This window comes from Pristiophorus japonicus, chromosome 21 (assembly GCF_044704955.1).
Source record: "Pristiophorus japonicus isolate sPriJap1 chromosome 21, sPriJap1.hap1, whole genome shotgun sequence".
Classification (NCBI taxonomy): domain Eukaryota; kingdom Metazoa; phylum Chordata; class Chondrichthyes; family Pristiophoridae; genus Pristiophorus; species Pristiophorus japonicus.
Genome location: NC_091997.1, coordinates 14,658,995 through 14,674,429, shown reverse-complemented (window position 1 = coordinate 14,674,429; position 15,435 = coordinate 14,658,995). Strand labels below are relative to the sequence as shown.

The window sequence follows — 15,435 nt, the reverse complement described above, 5'->3', positions numbered from 1 at the left end:
TGCAAGGCACAAATCAGGGGTATGATGGAATACTCTCCACTCGCCTGGATGGCTGCAGCTGCAACAACATTCAAGAAGCTTGACATCATCGAGGACAAAGCAGTCTACTTCATTGGCACCTCATCCACCTTAAACAGCTTAAACAGCTACTCGCTCTATCATCAGTGTACTGTGGCTACAGTGTGTACTATCTACAGGATGCACTGCAGCAACTTGCCAAGGCTTCTTTTGACAGCACCTTCTGAACCCACGACTGTTGCCACCTAGAAGGACAAGGGCAGTGGGGGCATGGTACCACCATCACCTCCAAGTTACATGCCATGCTGACTTGGACAGATATTGCTGTTCCTTCATGGTCAAAATACTGGAACTCCCTGCCTAACAGCACTGTTGGGAGTACCTTCATGAACTGCAGTAGTTCAGGAAGAAGACCCACCGCCACAGTCTCAAGGACAGCTAGGGTTGGGTAATAAATCCAGACCTTGCTCGCGATGCCCATATCCCCATATCCCCAGAATTTAAAAATGTGGATTTCTTGGTAGTTTCGTTTGGAGACTCAAGATTGTGAAGGTTATCAAAATGTGTCTGATACCTGGCTGACCAAATCACTTCACTGCAGTCTCTGCAACCCATCAGCTGAGGACATCATGAGCAATGTGGTGACTACTGGTCCGAAGCATTCTTTGTCCGACTCTGTGTTCCTTGATAAAATTATAATAAATTGTAATTCTACTCGTGGTTTCAAAATAAAATTCTGTTTCAAACTGTATCGTGCAAAAAATGTGCAGGAACAACCTCCTAAGTAGAGGATGTATCATGATGTTGTTTTAATACATAGATTATTCCACTTGTGAAGTGCTGGATATCTTATTCAAAACATTCTTGCATGTTGGTTATGTAGGTCATTTCTATAATACTTGATGATGATAGGTCCTTGACCTAAAATGTTTCTCTCTCCACAGATGCTGCCTGAACTGCTGTGTATTTCCAGCATTTTCCTGTTATTTTTATAATAGATGTTGTTTTCAACATATTTTTTAAAGTATGCCTTGATCAAGAAACCAGATTTGCTCCAAGCCAAAATGGCCAAGCACTTTAGTGCAAAATACATTTTTAAAAATGGCACTTAAGTGCTAAATATGTATTTTTAGTCATTTTTAAAAATTAATCACTAAATTTACATCATGATGTTCCTGTGATATTTTGACTTTCAATACTTTATGCATGTTTATTGGTGCCATTAATTTTGTGTGAGAGAGGTGCTGAAATGTTGTGAACTTTGCACGCAGCCATTGTTTTCGGTCCCCGCCACAAACTCTGTTCCCTGGCCACTGGCTCCATCCCTCTCCCCAACTTCTGTCTGAGGCTGAACCAGACTGTTTGCACCTTTGGTGTCATATTTGACCCTGAAATGAGCTTTCGAACACACACAACGAAACCACATGTTTCCACCTCTGTAACATCACCCGTCTCCGCCCTTGCCTCAGCTCATCTGCTGCTGAAGCCCTTTGCCTTTGTTACTTCTAGACTTGACTATTCCAACACACTCCTGGCTGACCTCCCACATTCTACCCTATGTAAACTAAAGGTAATCCAAAACTTGCCTTCCTGTGTCATAACTCGCACCAAGTCCCACTCACTCATCACCCCTGTGCTTGCTGACCTACATTGGCTTCTGTTAAACAGCACCTCAATTTCAAAATTCCCATCCTTTATTTTCAAATCCCTCCATGGCCTTGCCCCTCCCTAGCTCTGTAATCTCCAGACCCACAACCCTCCACCGCCCCCCCCCCCCCCCGCCAGATGATTGTGCTCCTCTAATTCTGCCCTCTTGAGCATGCCTGATTTATAATCGCTCCACCATTGGTGGCCATGCCTTCTGTTGCCTAGGCCCCAAGCTCCAGAACTCCCTGCCAAAACCTCTACGCCTCACGGACCTCTCTTTCCTCCTCCAAGATGCTTCTTAAAACCAACCTCTTTGAACAAGCTTTCGGTCACCTGCGCTAATTTCTATTTATGCGGATCAGTGTCAATTTGTATATCATAATACGCCTGTGAAGCACCTTGAAACGTTTCACTACTTTAAAGGCACTATATAAATACAAGTTGTTTCTAGTTAAATGTTGTTCAACTTTTTGGGCCAGTATACAACAGTTAATAGAGCCTTTGTCTGAGCACAGCACAGTGTGAAGCCAGTGGTTAGTTGCACTCAATGCTGGCAACTTGTTGCTCTAAAATGGTGACTGTGTCAAAGCTAGTATTTGCAGTAGAAAGAGGTATTAAGCAAGTTCTGTTATAGTTAGTTTGTAAGGTATTCCTTATTATTTGGTTTTGCTCCATGTTTTCCAGCATTTGTTGTGTCCCAGGCTCCTGCTGCTTAAACAATTTTTTTTTACAGCTGCTGTTGATCAGCCAACATTGCTTTTGTCACATTTTTTTCCTGCTTAATTTAGATTGCTGTACTCCACAGAGCATATTCCAATTAATAATCCAGCCTAAAATGAATGAATTGAAGGCAGATGAGTTAGTGTAACAGTCAAAACAGGGGTGAGAAGTTGGGTTTCTGCCAGTGGTACCTCTTTAAAATGTACCCTGGTCACCCCTCTTACCTCTTCTTCCAGTTCTTGCTCTGTCTAATTAGCCAATATGTGCAGTGCCTTAGGAAGCCTTGTAATGCTAAAAGTGCAGTGGAAGTGCACGTTATTGCTGCTGCAATGGTTATTTCAAATACAATAGCTGTGTGTTGTTCGATGTCCATAATTCATACGCAGCAACTTTATTTTAAAAATCCAATGCTGATTGCCTCGATTGGCAGTTAGTTTTCATGCTGATGCCCAGTTCTACTGGAGGAATTGGCTCTCATTATTGTATGCACTAGTCATTCTTCATCTGTGAGAATGGATAGAGAGTGTTGGCAGGCTCAACAGGCAGAAGTGTCCAGCTGTGACTCTGTCCTTGCCTGATGTTCATACATATGCAAGGGCTCACGAGCAGCTGCGCAAGAATCCGAAGTCCTGGTTGACAGTGAACAATGGAGCCTGGGACCTTCATCTCTGGCTTTCCATTCAGTACATTTCGCAGTGAGTTTTTGTGTATTATTAGCAGATCACCCATGGTCTTGCACACTGAGTCAGAGGATAAATGAATGTCTGATTCTGTTATGTTAAATCAAAAGTGTGGGGAAAGTTTTACAGAAGGAGTGACACTTCAGGAATTGCGTGCTATACACAGTTTAAACAATCTATATATTGATCTCTAATGTTGCACAGGTAGAATCAGGTGAAGTGGGTTTGGAGGGCATGGGATAACTGCAGCACAGTGTGCAGATATACTGCAGTCTCCATTTTTAAAAAAAAAAATGACCTAATTTTCCATCATTTGATTTTATCTTATTATTTATAGCTGAATAGCAAAATGGGAAGCAGGGAAATAGAGTTGGTTGGGGCAAAGGATTTTCTCCAACCAATAAAGATTGAAGGGCTAGTAGATGTAAAACTGTGATGCAACAGTGTTAATAATATCCGAAGGGTTTGATTACAGCTTGACAAGTTTACATAGACATTTCCATTATAAATATGGACATAGAAATTTATAATGGGAAATAATAAAACTATATGCATGTAGATGTAAGATTTTTAATGTATAGGTGTAGCTGAGTACATTTAAACTCTTGTATAATGTTGCATTCATAGATAAGTTACATGTACAAAAATGCAAGTTGAACACTAGTTATTTAGATGTCTTATCTTTCATGCATTTTACCAATTAAAGTACATTTCACTTTTTTTTTTGCTGCTTTGTATCTGTAGTAAAATATTCATCTGCAAGGCATAAATGCTACCATACAAAATACATTGATGTTCTTGTTTTTCTCTTGTTGTACAGCACCACGCTTGGGGAGAAATACTTGTGCCTGATGTGGGAAGAGATGCCAACCTAATGTAGACAACTAGCTGAATCTGGACCACCTTGAATCTCGGCAGGATCTATTGGTTTGTGGTGGTGTGAACAAACAGACATTGTGTGGCAGGTGCTTCCAGCTCGACCAAGTGAATCATGAGCTCTCCAGATAACACAGGTAATATTTTCAGTGTAATTTTTTAACATTTACTTTGATTATTAGAATGAAAAAATTGAGTGAAGATATCTGACCTGCAAATTGAAGCGCAAGTGTTAGTCTCGCTATATTGTACAGTACTGCAGCAGTATGATGCTTACTGACATAATTTGTGTCTCAAAATAATTAAATTGTTTCATACTAATTTGCCTATTCTTTTATTCAAAGTCAATGTTCCTAGAGGTATAGAATTGAAAAGTAGGGAAGCTGTGCTAAATCTGTATCGAACCTAGGTTGGATCACACGTTTGCAGTACTGTGTATAGTTCTGGTCACCATATTATAAAAACGATATAGAGGCACTGAAGAGGGTGCAGAGAAGATTTACAAGGATGATACCAGAAATGCGAGGGTATACATATCGGGAAAGGATGAACATGCTGGGTCTCTTTTTTTTTTTAGGTGAAAAAAAAGGCTGAGGAGTGTCCTAATAGAGGTCTTTAACATAGAAACATAGAAAATAGGTGCAGGAGTAGGCCATTCGGCCCTACGAGCCTGCATCACCATTCAATAAGATCATGGCTGATCATTCCCTCAGTACCCCTTTCCTGCTTTCTCTCCATACCCCTTGATCCCTTTAGCCGTAAGGGCCATATCTAACTCCCTCTTGAATATATCCAATGAACTGGCATCAACAACTCTTTGCAGCAGGGAATTCCACAGGTTAACAACTCTGAGTGAAGAAGTTTCTCCTCATCTCAGTCCTAAATGGCCTATCTCTTATCCTAAGACTGTGTCCCCTGGTTCTGGACTTCCCGAACATCGGGAACATTCTACCCGCATCTAACCTGTCCAGTCCCGTCAGAATCTATGTTTAGAACATAAGAATTAAGAACAGGAGTAGGCCATCTAGCCCCTCGAGCCTGCTCCGCCATTCAACAAGATCATTGCTGATCTGGCCGTGGACTCAGCTCCACTTACCCGCCTACTCCCCATAACCCTTAATTCCCTTATTGGTTAAAAATCTATCTATCTGTGACTTGAATACATTCAATGAGCTAGCCTCAACTGCTTCCTTGGGCAGAGAATTCTACAGATTCACAACCCTCTGGGAGAAGAAATTCCTTCTCAACTCGGTTTTAAATTGGCTCCCCCGTATTTTGAGGCTGTGCCCCCTAGTTCTAGTCTCCCCGACCATTGGAAACAACCTCTCTGCCTCTATCTTGTCTATCCCTTTCATTATTTTAAATGTTTCTATAAGATCACCCCTCATCCTTCTGAACTCCAACGAGTAAAGACCCAGTCTACTCAATCTATCATCATAAGGTAACCCCCTCATCTCCGGAATCAGCCTAGTGAATCGTTTCTGCACCCCCTCCAAAGCTAGTATATCCTTCCTTAAGTAAGGTGACTAAAACTGCATGCAGTACTCCAGGTGTGGCCTCACCAATACCCTATACAGTTGCAGCAGGACCTCCCTGCTTTTGTACTCCTCTCGCAATGAAGGCCAACATTCCATTCGCCTTCCTGATTACCTGCTGCACCTGCAAACTAACTTTGGGATTCATGCACAAGGACCCCCAGGTCCCTCTGCACCGTAGCATGTTGTAATTTCTCCCCATTCAAATAATATTCCCTTTTACTGTTTGTTTTTCCAAGGTGGATGACCTCACACTTTCCGACATTGTATTCCATCTGCCAAACCTTAGCCCATTCGCTTAACCTATCTATGAGATCCCCCTTATCCTTCTAAACTCCAGTGTATAAAGGCCGAGTTGATCCAGAGTCGTCTCATATGACAGTCCACCCATCCCTGGAATCAATCTGGTGAACCTTCGCTGCACTCCCTCAATAGCAAGAACGTTCTTCCTCAGATTAGGAGACCAAAACTGAACACAATATTCCAGGTGAGGCCTCACCAAGTCCCTGTGCAACTGCAGTAAGACCTCCCTGCTCCTTTGCTCAAATCCCCTAGCTATGAAGGCCAACATGCCATTTGCCTTCTTCACCGCCTGCTGTACCTGCATGCTAACATTCAATGACTGAGGAACCATGACATCCAGGTCTCGTTGCACCTCCCCTTTTCCTAATCTGGCGCCATTCAGATAATCTGCCTTCGTGTTTTTGCCACCAAAGTGGATAACCTCACATTTATTTACATTTATACTGCATCTGCCATGCATTTGCCCACTCGCCTAACCTGTCCAAATCACCCCGCAGCCTCTTAGTGTCCTCCTCACAGCTCACACCGCCACCCAGTTTAGTGTCATCTGCAAACTTGGAGATATTGCACTCAATTCCTTCATCCAAATCATTAATGTATATTGTAAAGAGCTGGGGTCCCAGCACTCAGCCCTGCGTCATTCCACTAGTCACTGCCTCCCATTCCGAAAAGGACCCGTTTATCCCGACTCTCTGCTTCTTGTCTGCCAACCAATTCTCTATCCACGCCAGTACATTACCCCCAATACCATGTGCTTTGATTTTGCACACCAATCTCTTAGGTGGGACCTTGTCAAAGGCCTTTTGAAAGTCCAAATACACCACATCCACTGGTTCTCCCTTGTCCACTCTACTAGTTACATCCTCAACAAATTCCAGAAGATTTGTCAAGCCTGATTTCCCCTTCATAAATCCATGCTGACTTCGACTGATCCTGTCACTGCTTTCCAAATGCACTGCTATTTCATCCTTAATAATTGATTCCAACATTTTCCCCACTATTGATGTCAGGCTAACTGGTCTATAATTACCTGTTTTCTCTCTCCCTCCCTTTTTTAAAAAGTGGTATTACATTAGCTACCCTCCAGTCCAGAAGAACTGATCAAGAGTCGATTGACTATTGGAAAATGATCACCAATGCATCCACTATTTCAAGGACTACTTCCTTAAGTACTCTGGGATGCAGATTATCAGGCCCCGGGGATTTATCGGCCTTCAATCTCATCGATTTCCCCAACACAATTTCCCGCCTAATAAGGATATCCTTCAGTTCCTCCTTCTCCCTAAACCCTCGGTCCCCTAGAAGGTTATTTGTGTCTTCCTTCGTGAAGACAGAACCAAAGTATTTGTTCAATTGGTCTGCCATTCTAAATTTCTCCCAGTCCTCGGGGTTGCTGCTTTTTCTGACCAATTTATATGCCTTTTCCTTGGATCTAACACCAGCCTTAATTTCCCTTGTTAGCCACGGTTGAGCCACCTTCCCTGTTTTATTTTTGCTCCAGACAGGAATGTACAATTGTTGAAGTTCATCCATGTGACCTATAAATGTTTGCCATTGACTATCCACCGTCGACCCTTTAAGTATCATTTGCCAGTCTATTCTACCAATTCATGCCTCATAATGTCAAAGTTTACTTTCCTTAAGTTCAGGACCCTAGTTTCTGAATTAACTGTGTCATTCTCCATCTTAATAAAGAATTCTACCATATTATGGTCACTCTTCCCCAAGGGGCCTCGCACAACAAGATTGCTAATTAGTCCCTTCTCATTACACATCACCCAGTCTAGGATGGCCAGCTCTCTCTCGTTGATTCCTCGACGTATTGGTCAAGAAAACCATCCCTAATACACTCCAGGAAATCCTCCTCCACCGCATTGCTACCAGTTTGGTTAGCCCAATCTATATGTAAATTAAAGTCACCCATGATAACTGCTGTACCTTTATTGCACACATCCCTTATTTCTTGTTTGATGCTGTACCCAACCTCTCTACTACTGTTTGGTGGCCTATACACAACTCCCACCAGTGTTTTCTGCCCTTTGGTATTCCGTAGCTCCACCCATACCGATTCCAAATCATCCAAGCCAATGTCCATCCTTACTATTGCATTAATTTCCTCTCTAACCAGCAATGCCACCCCGCCTCCTTTTCCTTTCTGTCTATCCTTCCTAAATGTTGAATACCCCTGGATGTTGAGTTCCCAGCCTTGGACACCCTGGAGCCATGTCTCCGTGATGTCAATTACATCATATCCATTAGCTGCGCAGTTAATTCATCCACCTTATTCCGAATACTCCTCGCATTCAGGCGCAGAGCCTTCAGGCTTGTCTTTTTAACACACTTTGCCCCTTTAGAATTTTGCTTTTTTGCCTTGGTTTTCTCTGCCCTCCACTTTTACTATTCTCCTTCCTATCTTTTAACTCTGTCTCCCTTTTATTTCCCTCTGTCTCCCTGCATAGGTTCCCATTCCCCTGCCATATTAGTTTAACTCCTCCCCATCAGCACTAGCAAACACTCCCCCTAGGAGATTGGTTACAGTCCTGCCCAGGTGCAGACTGTCCGGTTTGTACTGGTCCCCAGAACCGGTTCCAATGCCCCAGGAATTTGAATCCCTCCCTTCTGCATCACTCCTCAAGCCACGTATTCATCTAAGCTATCTTACGATTCCTACTCTGACTAGCATGTGGCACTGGTAGCAATTCTGAGATTACTACTTTTGAGGTCCTAATTTTTAATTTAGCTCCTAGTTCCCTAAATTTGTCTCGCAGGACCTCATCCCGTTTTTTACCTATATCGTTGGTATCAATATGCACCATGACAACTGACTATTCACCCTCCCTTTTCAGAATGTCCTGCACCCGCTCCAAGACATCCTTGACCCTTGCACCAGGGAGGCAACATACCATCCTGGAGTCTCGGTTGCAGCCGCAGAAAAGCCTATCTATTCCCCTTACAATTGAATGGCCTATCGCTATCGCTCTCCCACTGTTTTTCCTGCCCTCCTGTGCAGCAGAGCCACCCACGGTGCCATGAACTTGGCTGCTGCTGCCTTCCCCTGATGAGTCATCCTTCCCCCAACAGTACCCAAAACGGTGTATCTGTTTTGCAGGGGGATGACCGCAGGGGACCCCTGCACTACCTTCCTTGCACTGCTCTTCCTTTTGGTCACCCAATCCCTATCTGGCTGTGTACCCTTTACCTGCGGTGTGAGCAACTCGCTGAACGTGCTATTCATGTCAGGTTAAGGTTTTGGTTTTGTTACATTATGGTTTTGATAGCGTGGATACAGAATTTTTCCACTTGTGGGGAAGAGCATAACTAGAGGCCATCAATATAAGATAGTCACCAAGAAATCCAATAGGGAATTCAGAATAAAATTCTTTACCCAAAGAGTCATGAGAATGTGGAATTCGCTACCACAGAGTGGTTGAAGTGAGTAGTATAGATGCATTTAAGGGGAGGCTAGACAAGTATATAAGGGAGAAAGAAATAGTGAGTTATGAGAGGAGGCTTGAGTGGAACATAAAAACTGGCATGAACCGGCCAAAGGGCCTGTTTCTGTGCTGTATATTCTATGTAAACCTATGTAATTCCTGCTGAAGCATTATAGTGTATGTGGTTTGGCTTAAAACATGATTACAGTTGTTTTGGAAATCTTGTCGGCTTTTCCAATAATATAAAATAACCTATAACCTAGCTATATTATTAAAAGTTTCCGAATATATCATTATATGCTCAGAGTTCCTGCAGCATTGCTGATTGTTCTATGCTAACCACATGATTTAGCCACTCTGAGCCAATTACATCCTGATCATCAATTGCACAGAACAGCAACTTTTGTTTTCAATTTTCACTCTTCCTCATACTTTTTTAAAAACCCTACTTTATTTCTTGATATATTTACTTGATTTTATTTTTAACATTTAAAAATTATTTTTATTAATCACTAATAATTTAAAAGAAAAATCTCCCTCTTTCACCTCCTAGTTAAGTTCTGAGCTATTCACCTTCTCTGCTAAGTGCCAGCACAAATCTCTCCTTGCAACATTGCCACATGCAGTGGTCCTGGCTGATTCAGTGAGGCTCAGACAGAAAGATAGAGACACCAATAATAGAAAGTGCTTTAGAGTCATAGAGAGAAAGAGGGAAACCATCTGGAAGGCAGAGAGGGCAACAAGGAATTATGGAGTACGAGGCAAGCACGCCATTTCTCTTTGTCAGAAGAGAGGAATGCGCACATTTTATTTTTATTTTTATTTTATAAGTGGCTCAAAAAATTCATTACCTAAATTCATTAATGCAAATGCTAAATTCATTAACATTAATGCTAAATTTATTATCATCTGTATGCCAAACTTTAAGCATATCATGTACTTTCTTTTATAAGTAAGTTTTGATTTTGCATCGATTTAATCCAAGATTTTCCACTTTTGAATTGTCTTGGGATTCGTCATACATTTTGCAGTTTTGTAACTGATTCTTTGAACTAATGGAGTCTGATAAAGGGGACAATATGAATCAGAGGATGGTGAGAAAATTGAATGCCTATGCTTCCAGAAGGGATAGCGGAAGAGAAAGAATACATGTAAAAGCCTTCAGTAAATATAAGAAATCAAAATACACTTATTTTAAAACTTGTCAGTATTTTCAAGTGGTAATGTTATGGATTGGGTGTGTTGGCAACTGTCTGACCTCTGTTGCTCATTTATGCTATTTACTTGCATGTTACAGATGCAGTTATGATAGTCAACTGGAAAGTCTCCATTTGACTTAATTAAATGAATTTCACTCTCAAAATGTAATTAAGATCTCAAGCTGGAGTTCCTCTTGTTAGAACTATCACAACACGATAGGAAACCTTAAGATATGTATAATAACAAGAAACTCCCAATGGGTGTACTGTATTTTACCAGGAAAGCTGAGTTCCTGGCCCTCGTTTAGAAAATTCTTTATTACAGAAGTAATATGCACTACCATAAATTTATTTTGGCAAACTTTAAACTTGCAGGAATGCTTGCTTTCTGTCGGCAGGGTGTGTTCTTGCTGAATGTTCTATCATGTCCTTGACATGGAGTAATTTCTCAATTTGTATGCTGGGTCTTTTTGGGCAGTGTACATTGTCTTATAGTACAGTATCAGCAGGTTGATATATGAGCTCAATTACAGGTTCAGTTGATTAAACCAGGTTGATGGTGTTTGAATTAATCTGTGGTTGGGCTGGGATATTGTATTCACACTGGTGTCAGACTTTAAGAACATAAGATATCAAATTTGGTTTTGGTTTATGTCTGCAATTAAATTACAATAAGTGTGAAAGGGGCATTGTATCTCAATACAAGTCCTCCAGTTCAAGTGTAAGGACTTGAGACACTGAAAATGGGAGAAAGGGGCTTACTTTATCTCCTCTGCTCAGTCCCTGATAAGAGTTTCAAGAACACTTCCTCAATAAAATTTAGAATGATGTATGCAATCTGGCATGACCTTAGCCTTTCCCTCGTAGATCTTTGAAAACTCAATCTTCTGATCTGCATTCTTTAAACTGAGCTTCTGTCTCCCTGCACGAGAGAAATGGAGACCCAAGTCTTAACTCTGTCCATTCATACTCTCCTGTGTTAACAGAACAGTAACATATTTTAACATGCACCAATTTTGCTTTAGAATAAAAGTGCCACCTCTCGGGCCCAAGTTTGCCCCCTCTGCTCCAACGGCGCACCTCCATGAGGTGCGCGGACTTTGTCGTACAGAAACGGTGCCGATTTCTTGCCTCCTGTATTCTCCCCGTTGATCCCAGATCTGTGGCCTGTGACGCAGCGCATCAGAACGTGTGGTGGACAGAGCCACAGCCCTGCGCCGAAAAGAGTGCTTGCAGCTGCGGCACTGCGCACGTGCACAGTAGCTCCTGGCCCTCCCAGCGCGTCCTGTCTCCGGGCTACCCTATCCCTGGCCGAAGGGACAATGCGATGTTTGCAGCCCCAACCCGGGCCGAGTGGCCTGCTGCCTTCCTGTGCTTCCTGAACAGTTCCCATGGCAACACGGCAGTATGGAGCGAGTGCACAGGGAGATTTCGGCCACTTTGTTGGCAGTCTATATAATATACTCCAGTACATAAACTTAATTACTTTGAGCATGCATATATGACATATTTACTTAGCACTCTTTTCAGGAGGCAGGACCCTTTGTTCTTGGATTGGCAGCCCTGCCAGAACTTACCCCACTGATGTCAATGTATCTCAAATAGTATCAGTATTTTACATCATGACTAAGCATGCTGCAATGGTGAGGTAGGAACTTTAAATTTTTTTTAATTGATTTTATTGAGTGATTGGTTTATTTATCATTGATGGTGGTTCTTTATTTTTAAAAGTGAAGTGTTTAATGCTTTGGAAAATCCTCTAACTTCCCTCCCCCCCCACTCCCATCTCTGGCTACCTGCACCTGATTTCTAAAGTGTCTGCAAGTTTTTTCAGAACGTACAAAAGTGGACACTTACTCTGGCCTAACTTAGTTTGGAGCAACTATTTTCTGGCCAAACTTGTTTAAATGGCCAAAACAGGTGTAAGTAGGTGGGAACGCCCCCTTTTGGGGAAAAAAAAACTAAACTTTAAAAAAAAAACTTAACTAACTCACTTACACTGGTGCAAATTAAATGGCCAGAATTGCAACTAAAAAGATACTCCAGAAAAATCAAGTTGCTCCAAAAAAAAACAGAGTAATTCCTGAGGAAATTTGGGTCCATAGATCTGATTGCATAATGTTTTATCTCTCTCAGGTGATTTTTCTCTTTCTGTTTTAAATGCCAATGGGTCATATTCTATTAAAATTAATCATATTGCACCAAAAATAGTTTTCCAAGTTACAGTTCCCATTACATTTGCTCAGTTGACTAAACCTCTGCCTTGATCTCCCTCCTGGGCCACCATCAGCAGAAGAACTTGGGTACTGTCTGGTACAGCAGGTTTTGACTGGAGAAGGAATGGATGCTCCTGGTTGCAGCAAGCATGTGTGTTCCCATTGGGAAAACACTGCCAGCATCATCTTTGTTTCCTGCCCAATAAGCAGAACAGCTATTTCTGTCAGCGTTTTTTTTTAAAAAGAGGCAAGCACTTGAATAGTGTTCACTGATCTGTAGCTTTGCTCGGAACAGGAGGGAAGATTCCCGTGAGAACTTGATGGAACTCAGTCTACAAATATGGTGGGAGATGTACTCATCTATTTAACGTAAGGTAGTTGCATAAATATGATGTATAACTACACAATCTTCTTCCAGTTTCTTCCATTGTCCAGTTCAGTGGGATTACATAGAAATATAGAAAATAGGTGCAGGAGTCGGCCATTCGGCCCTTCGAACCTGCACCGCCATTCAACAAGATCATGGCTGATCACCCACCCCAGCAGCCCCCAGCCGCAAGGACCACAGTTACCATTGCTCAGTTCTACTCTCTGTCTGATTGTAACTAATGCATATCCAGCATTCTCTTCCCGCCCTCAAGCCATTACTGTAGAGTCTCACAAGGATCTCTCTTTGGCCCCCTCCTCTTCCTCATCATGACCACATCATCCAATGATACAGGGTCAGTTTCCATATGTATGCTGACAACATCTAATTCTATCTCTAAACCATCTCTTTCAATCGCTCCACTGACTCGGATTGTCAGAATCCTTGTACGTAATATTGTAATTGTGGCCTCCTCAATGATCTGCAGTCAGAATAGCTTATTTTGATGTGCAAAATATGCACCTCGTGTATCTCGGCAAAATATTTAGCTGTTTAGGAAGAGCAAAACTGAGAATTTTGAAAATATGAATCACTTTTTTTCAACTGAAAGGAAGAAATGTTTAAAGTTTCTGATGTGACTTTCAGTCAGAATTGTTCCCTTTTTATCTTTCATTTGCCTTGTTGATGACTACTTTGCATTGAAAAGGACACGGATGATTGAGCAAACCCAATGTGCTGAATGGTCTTTTATCAATCCTACAATCTTGTATTCTTAACTATGGATTCATTTGTGTTTAATCTCTAGCATGATTTCATTTTATCTCTGCTGCATTGTATCTGTACTTACACAGATCATCTGCTGTACAACAGCATTCTTTCAATCGTTTTAAGTACAAAATAATTTTAAACTTTGCAAAGAAAGATGACCTCAATAATCCGTTAGTACCTTTCAAAAATGTGATTAGCTGCCACTTAGATGGAATAACTAATGCTATTTAGAGAATAATGAGGAAAAAGAAAAATAGATTTGTTTTCCTTGGTGTGTATTATTTCATATTCTTCATACTTCATTATTCAGATTTTTTTCTTGGACCTTTCTATGTAATGGGGTTGAGTTTCTTTTTGTCTGATTCTTTTTGTTGTGCTACACCTGTATGGCAAAAAATAAATATAAAGTAATTAATAAAATCTTAGTTCATTACAAATCTATTTCATATTGAGTTTGTATGTTGTTTAGAAGTAGTTTTGTAAAAATCGTTCTCTATTTGGGGTTCCTTACAAAAAGATATGTTACTTAGCTTCCATGGTGGGTGGAATGGAACTAAAAGTTAAACAGGGGTCTGTCGATATGAAAAGTCTGATTTTGGGGAAGTAATGTAGTACAGATTGGAAATGTTTCTAAAAGAGCAGACCTCACTAGTAATTCCCACCTTATATTCAATTTGTTTTACTTGCAGCAGTGTGTGGTAGGTGGTGGTTAACATAATTCAAGGAAAAAAGGAATACTGCACCTGAAAGTGAATGTAATTATTTCTCTCCTTGAATTATTAAATCTTTACATTCCATTATCATCTCTGAGGTACAATGTTTCATCTTGATTTTATTTTTACTGAACTATCCAGTTTTAATAAAGCGACGTGACTCCACTTTCAGCTCCTTCATTTATTTTATTCTCTTCCTTTTTAAAACCAAATAATTTAACTTCAAATGCAATATAAATCAAATAACCAAACAATACAGTTTATGCTCTATAGAAACTGTTGCATACATTTTTAGAGATTATTGCTGCTGCTTTTTTTTTCCCCCTCTTATTTCTGGTTTGGATCGCTTGATCGCACTCTTGCTTCAGAAGACCATTGGTTTGAAACCCACTCTAGGGCCGGTATTTTGCTCACTTCGGCGGGTCCGGGGTTGGGTGGGGGGAGGCGACATCGATGCTGGGTCCCGATCCCGCTGCTGGCACTATCCCCCTCTGAAGTGACTTTCCGTTGATAGGGCTTGCTAAGCATTCCCCGTGCGTTTCCACGTCCAATTAGAGGAAGTGGGTCTGGAGACGTCAGTTGATGATGCGTCATCAACCGGTTTCCTTAAAGGGGCCATGGCCAACTTTGTTTTGACATTTGTGCTGTCAGTGTTGTACAGCATTGAAGTGTTGTAAACACTGACACTGACTGCACAGAGGTGTAGGGCTGCACCCAGCTTCTCCCATGACTCCCTCCATGTGCTTATGGAGGGAGTCACATCACGCAGGGGAGTCCTTTTCCCTTCTCATGGCCGGCAAAGACCTCCCCAGCCAACACAGCCTTGTTGCACAGGAGGTCACAAGCAGTGATGTCATCAGGAGGAACTGGGTGCAGAAGCGCAAACCTTTTCAGTGACCTCATTAGATCATGAAATGTCAGTATAATGCCACACTCATCTTCAGCTTGATGTGCCTCTC

The 15,435-nt window shown here is 41.6% G+C and overlaps 1 protein-coding gene across 5 annotated transcripts in view; it reads left to right on the top strand.

Moving 5' to 3' along the window:
- Positions 1 to 15,435, top strand: part of hdac5 (histone deacetylase 5) — a 338,699-nt gene that overhangs the window by 61,306 nt on the left and 261,958 nt on the right. For 4 of the 5 annotated variants that reach the window (XM_070864414.1, XM_070864416.1, XM_070864417.1 and 1 more), the window contains exon 2: positions 3,886 to 4,078. In XM_070864414.1, coding sequence (XP_070720515.1) covers positions 4,057 to 4,078 — 22 coding nt within the window. In that variant the 5' untranslated portion in view covers positions 3,886 to 4,056. Of the gene's footprint in view, positions 1 to 3,885; positions 4,079 to 11,942; positions 12,061 to 15,435 lie in introns of those variants that run through there. The other variant, XM_070864419.1, reaches the window with a different exon arrangement.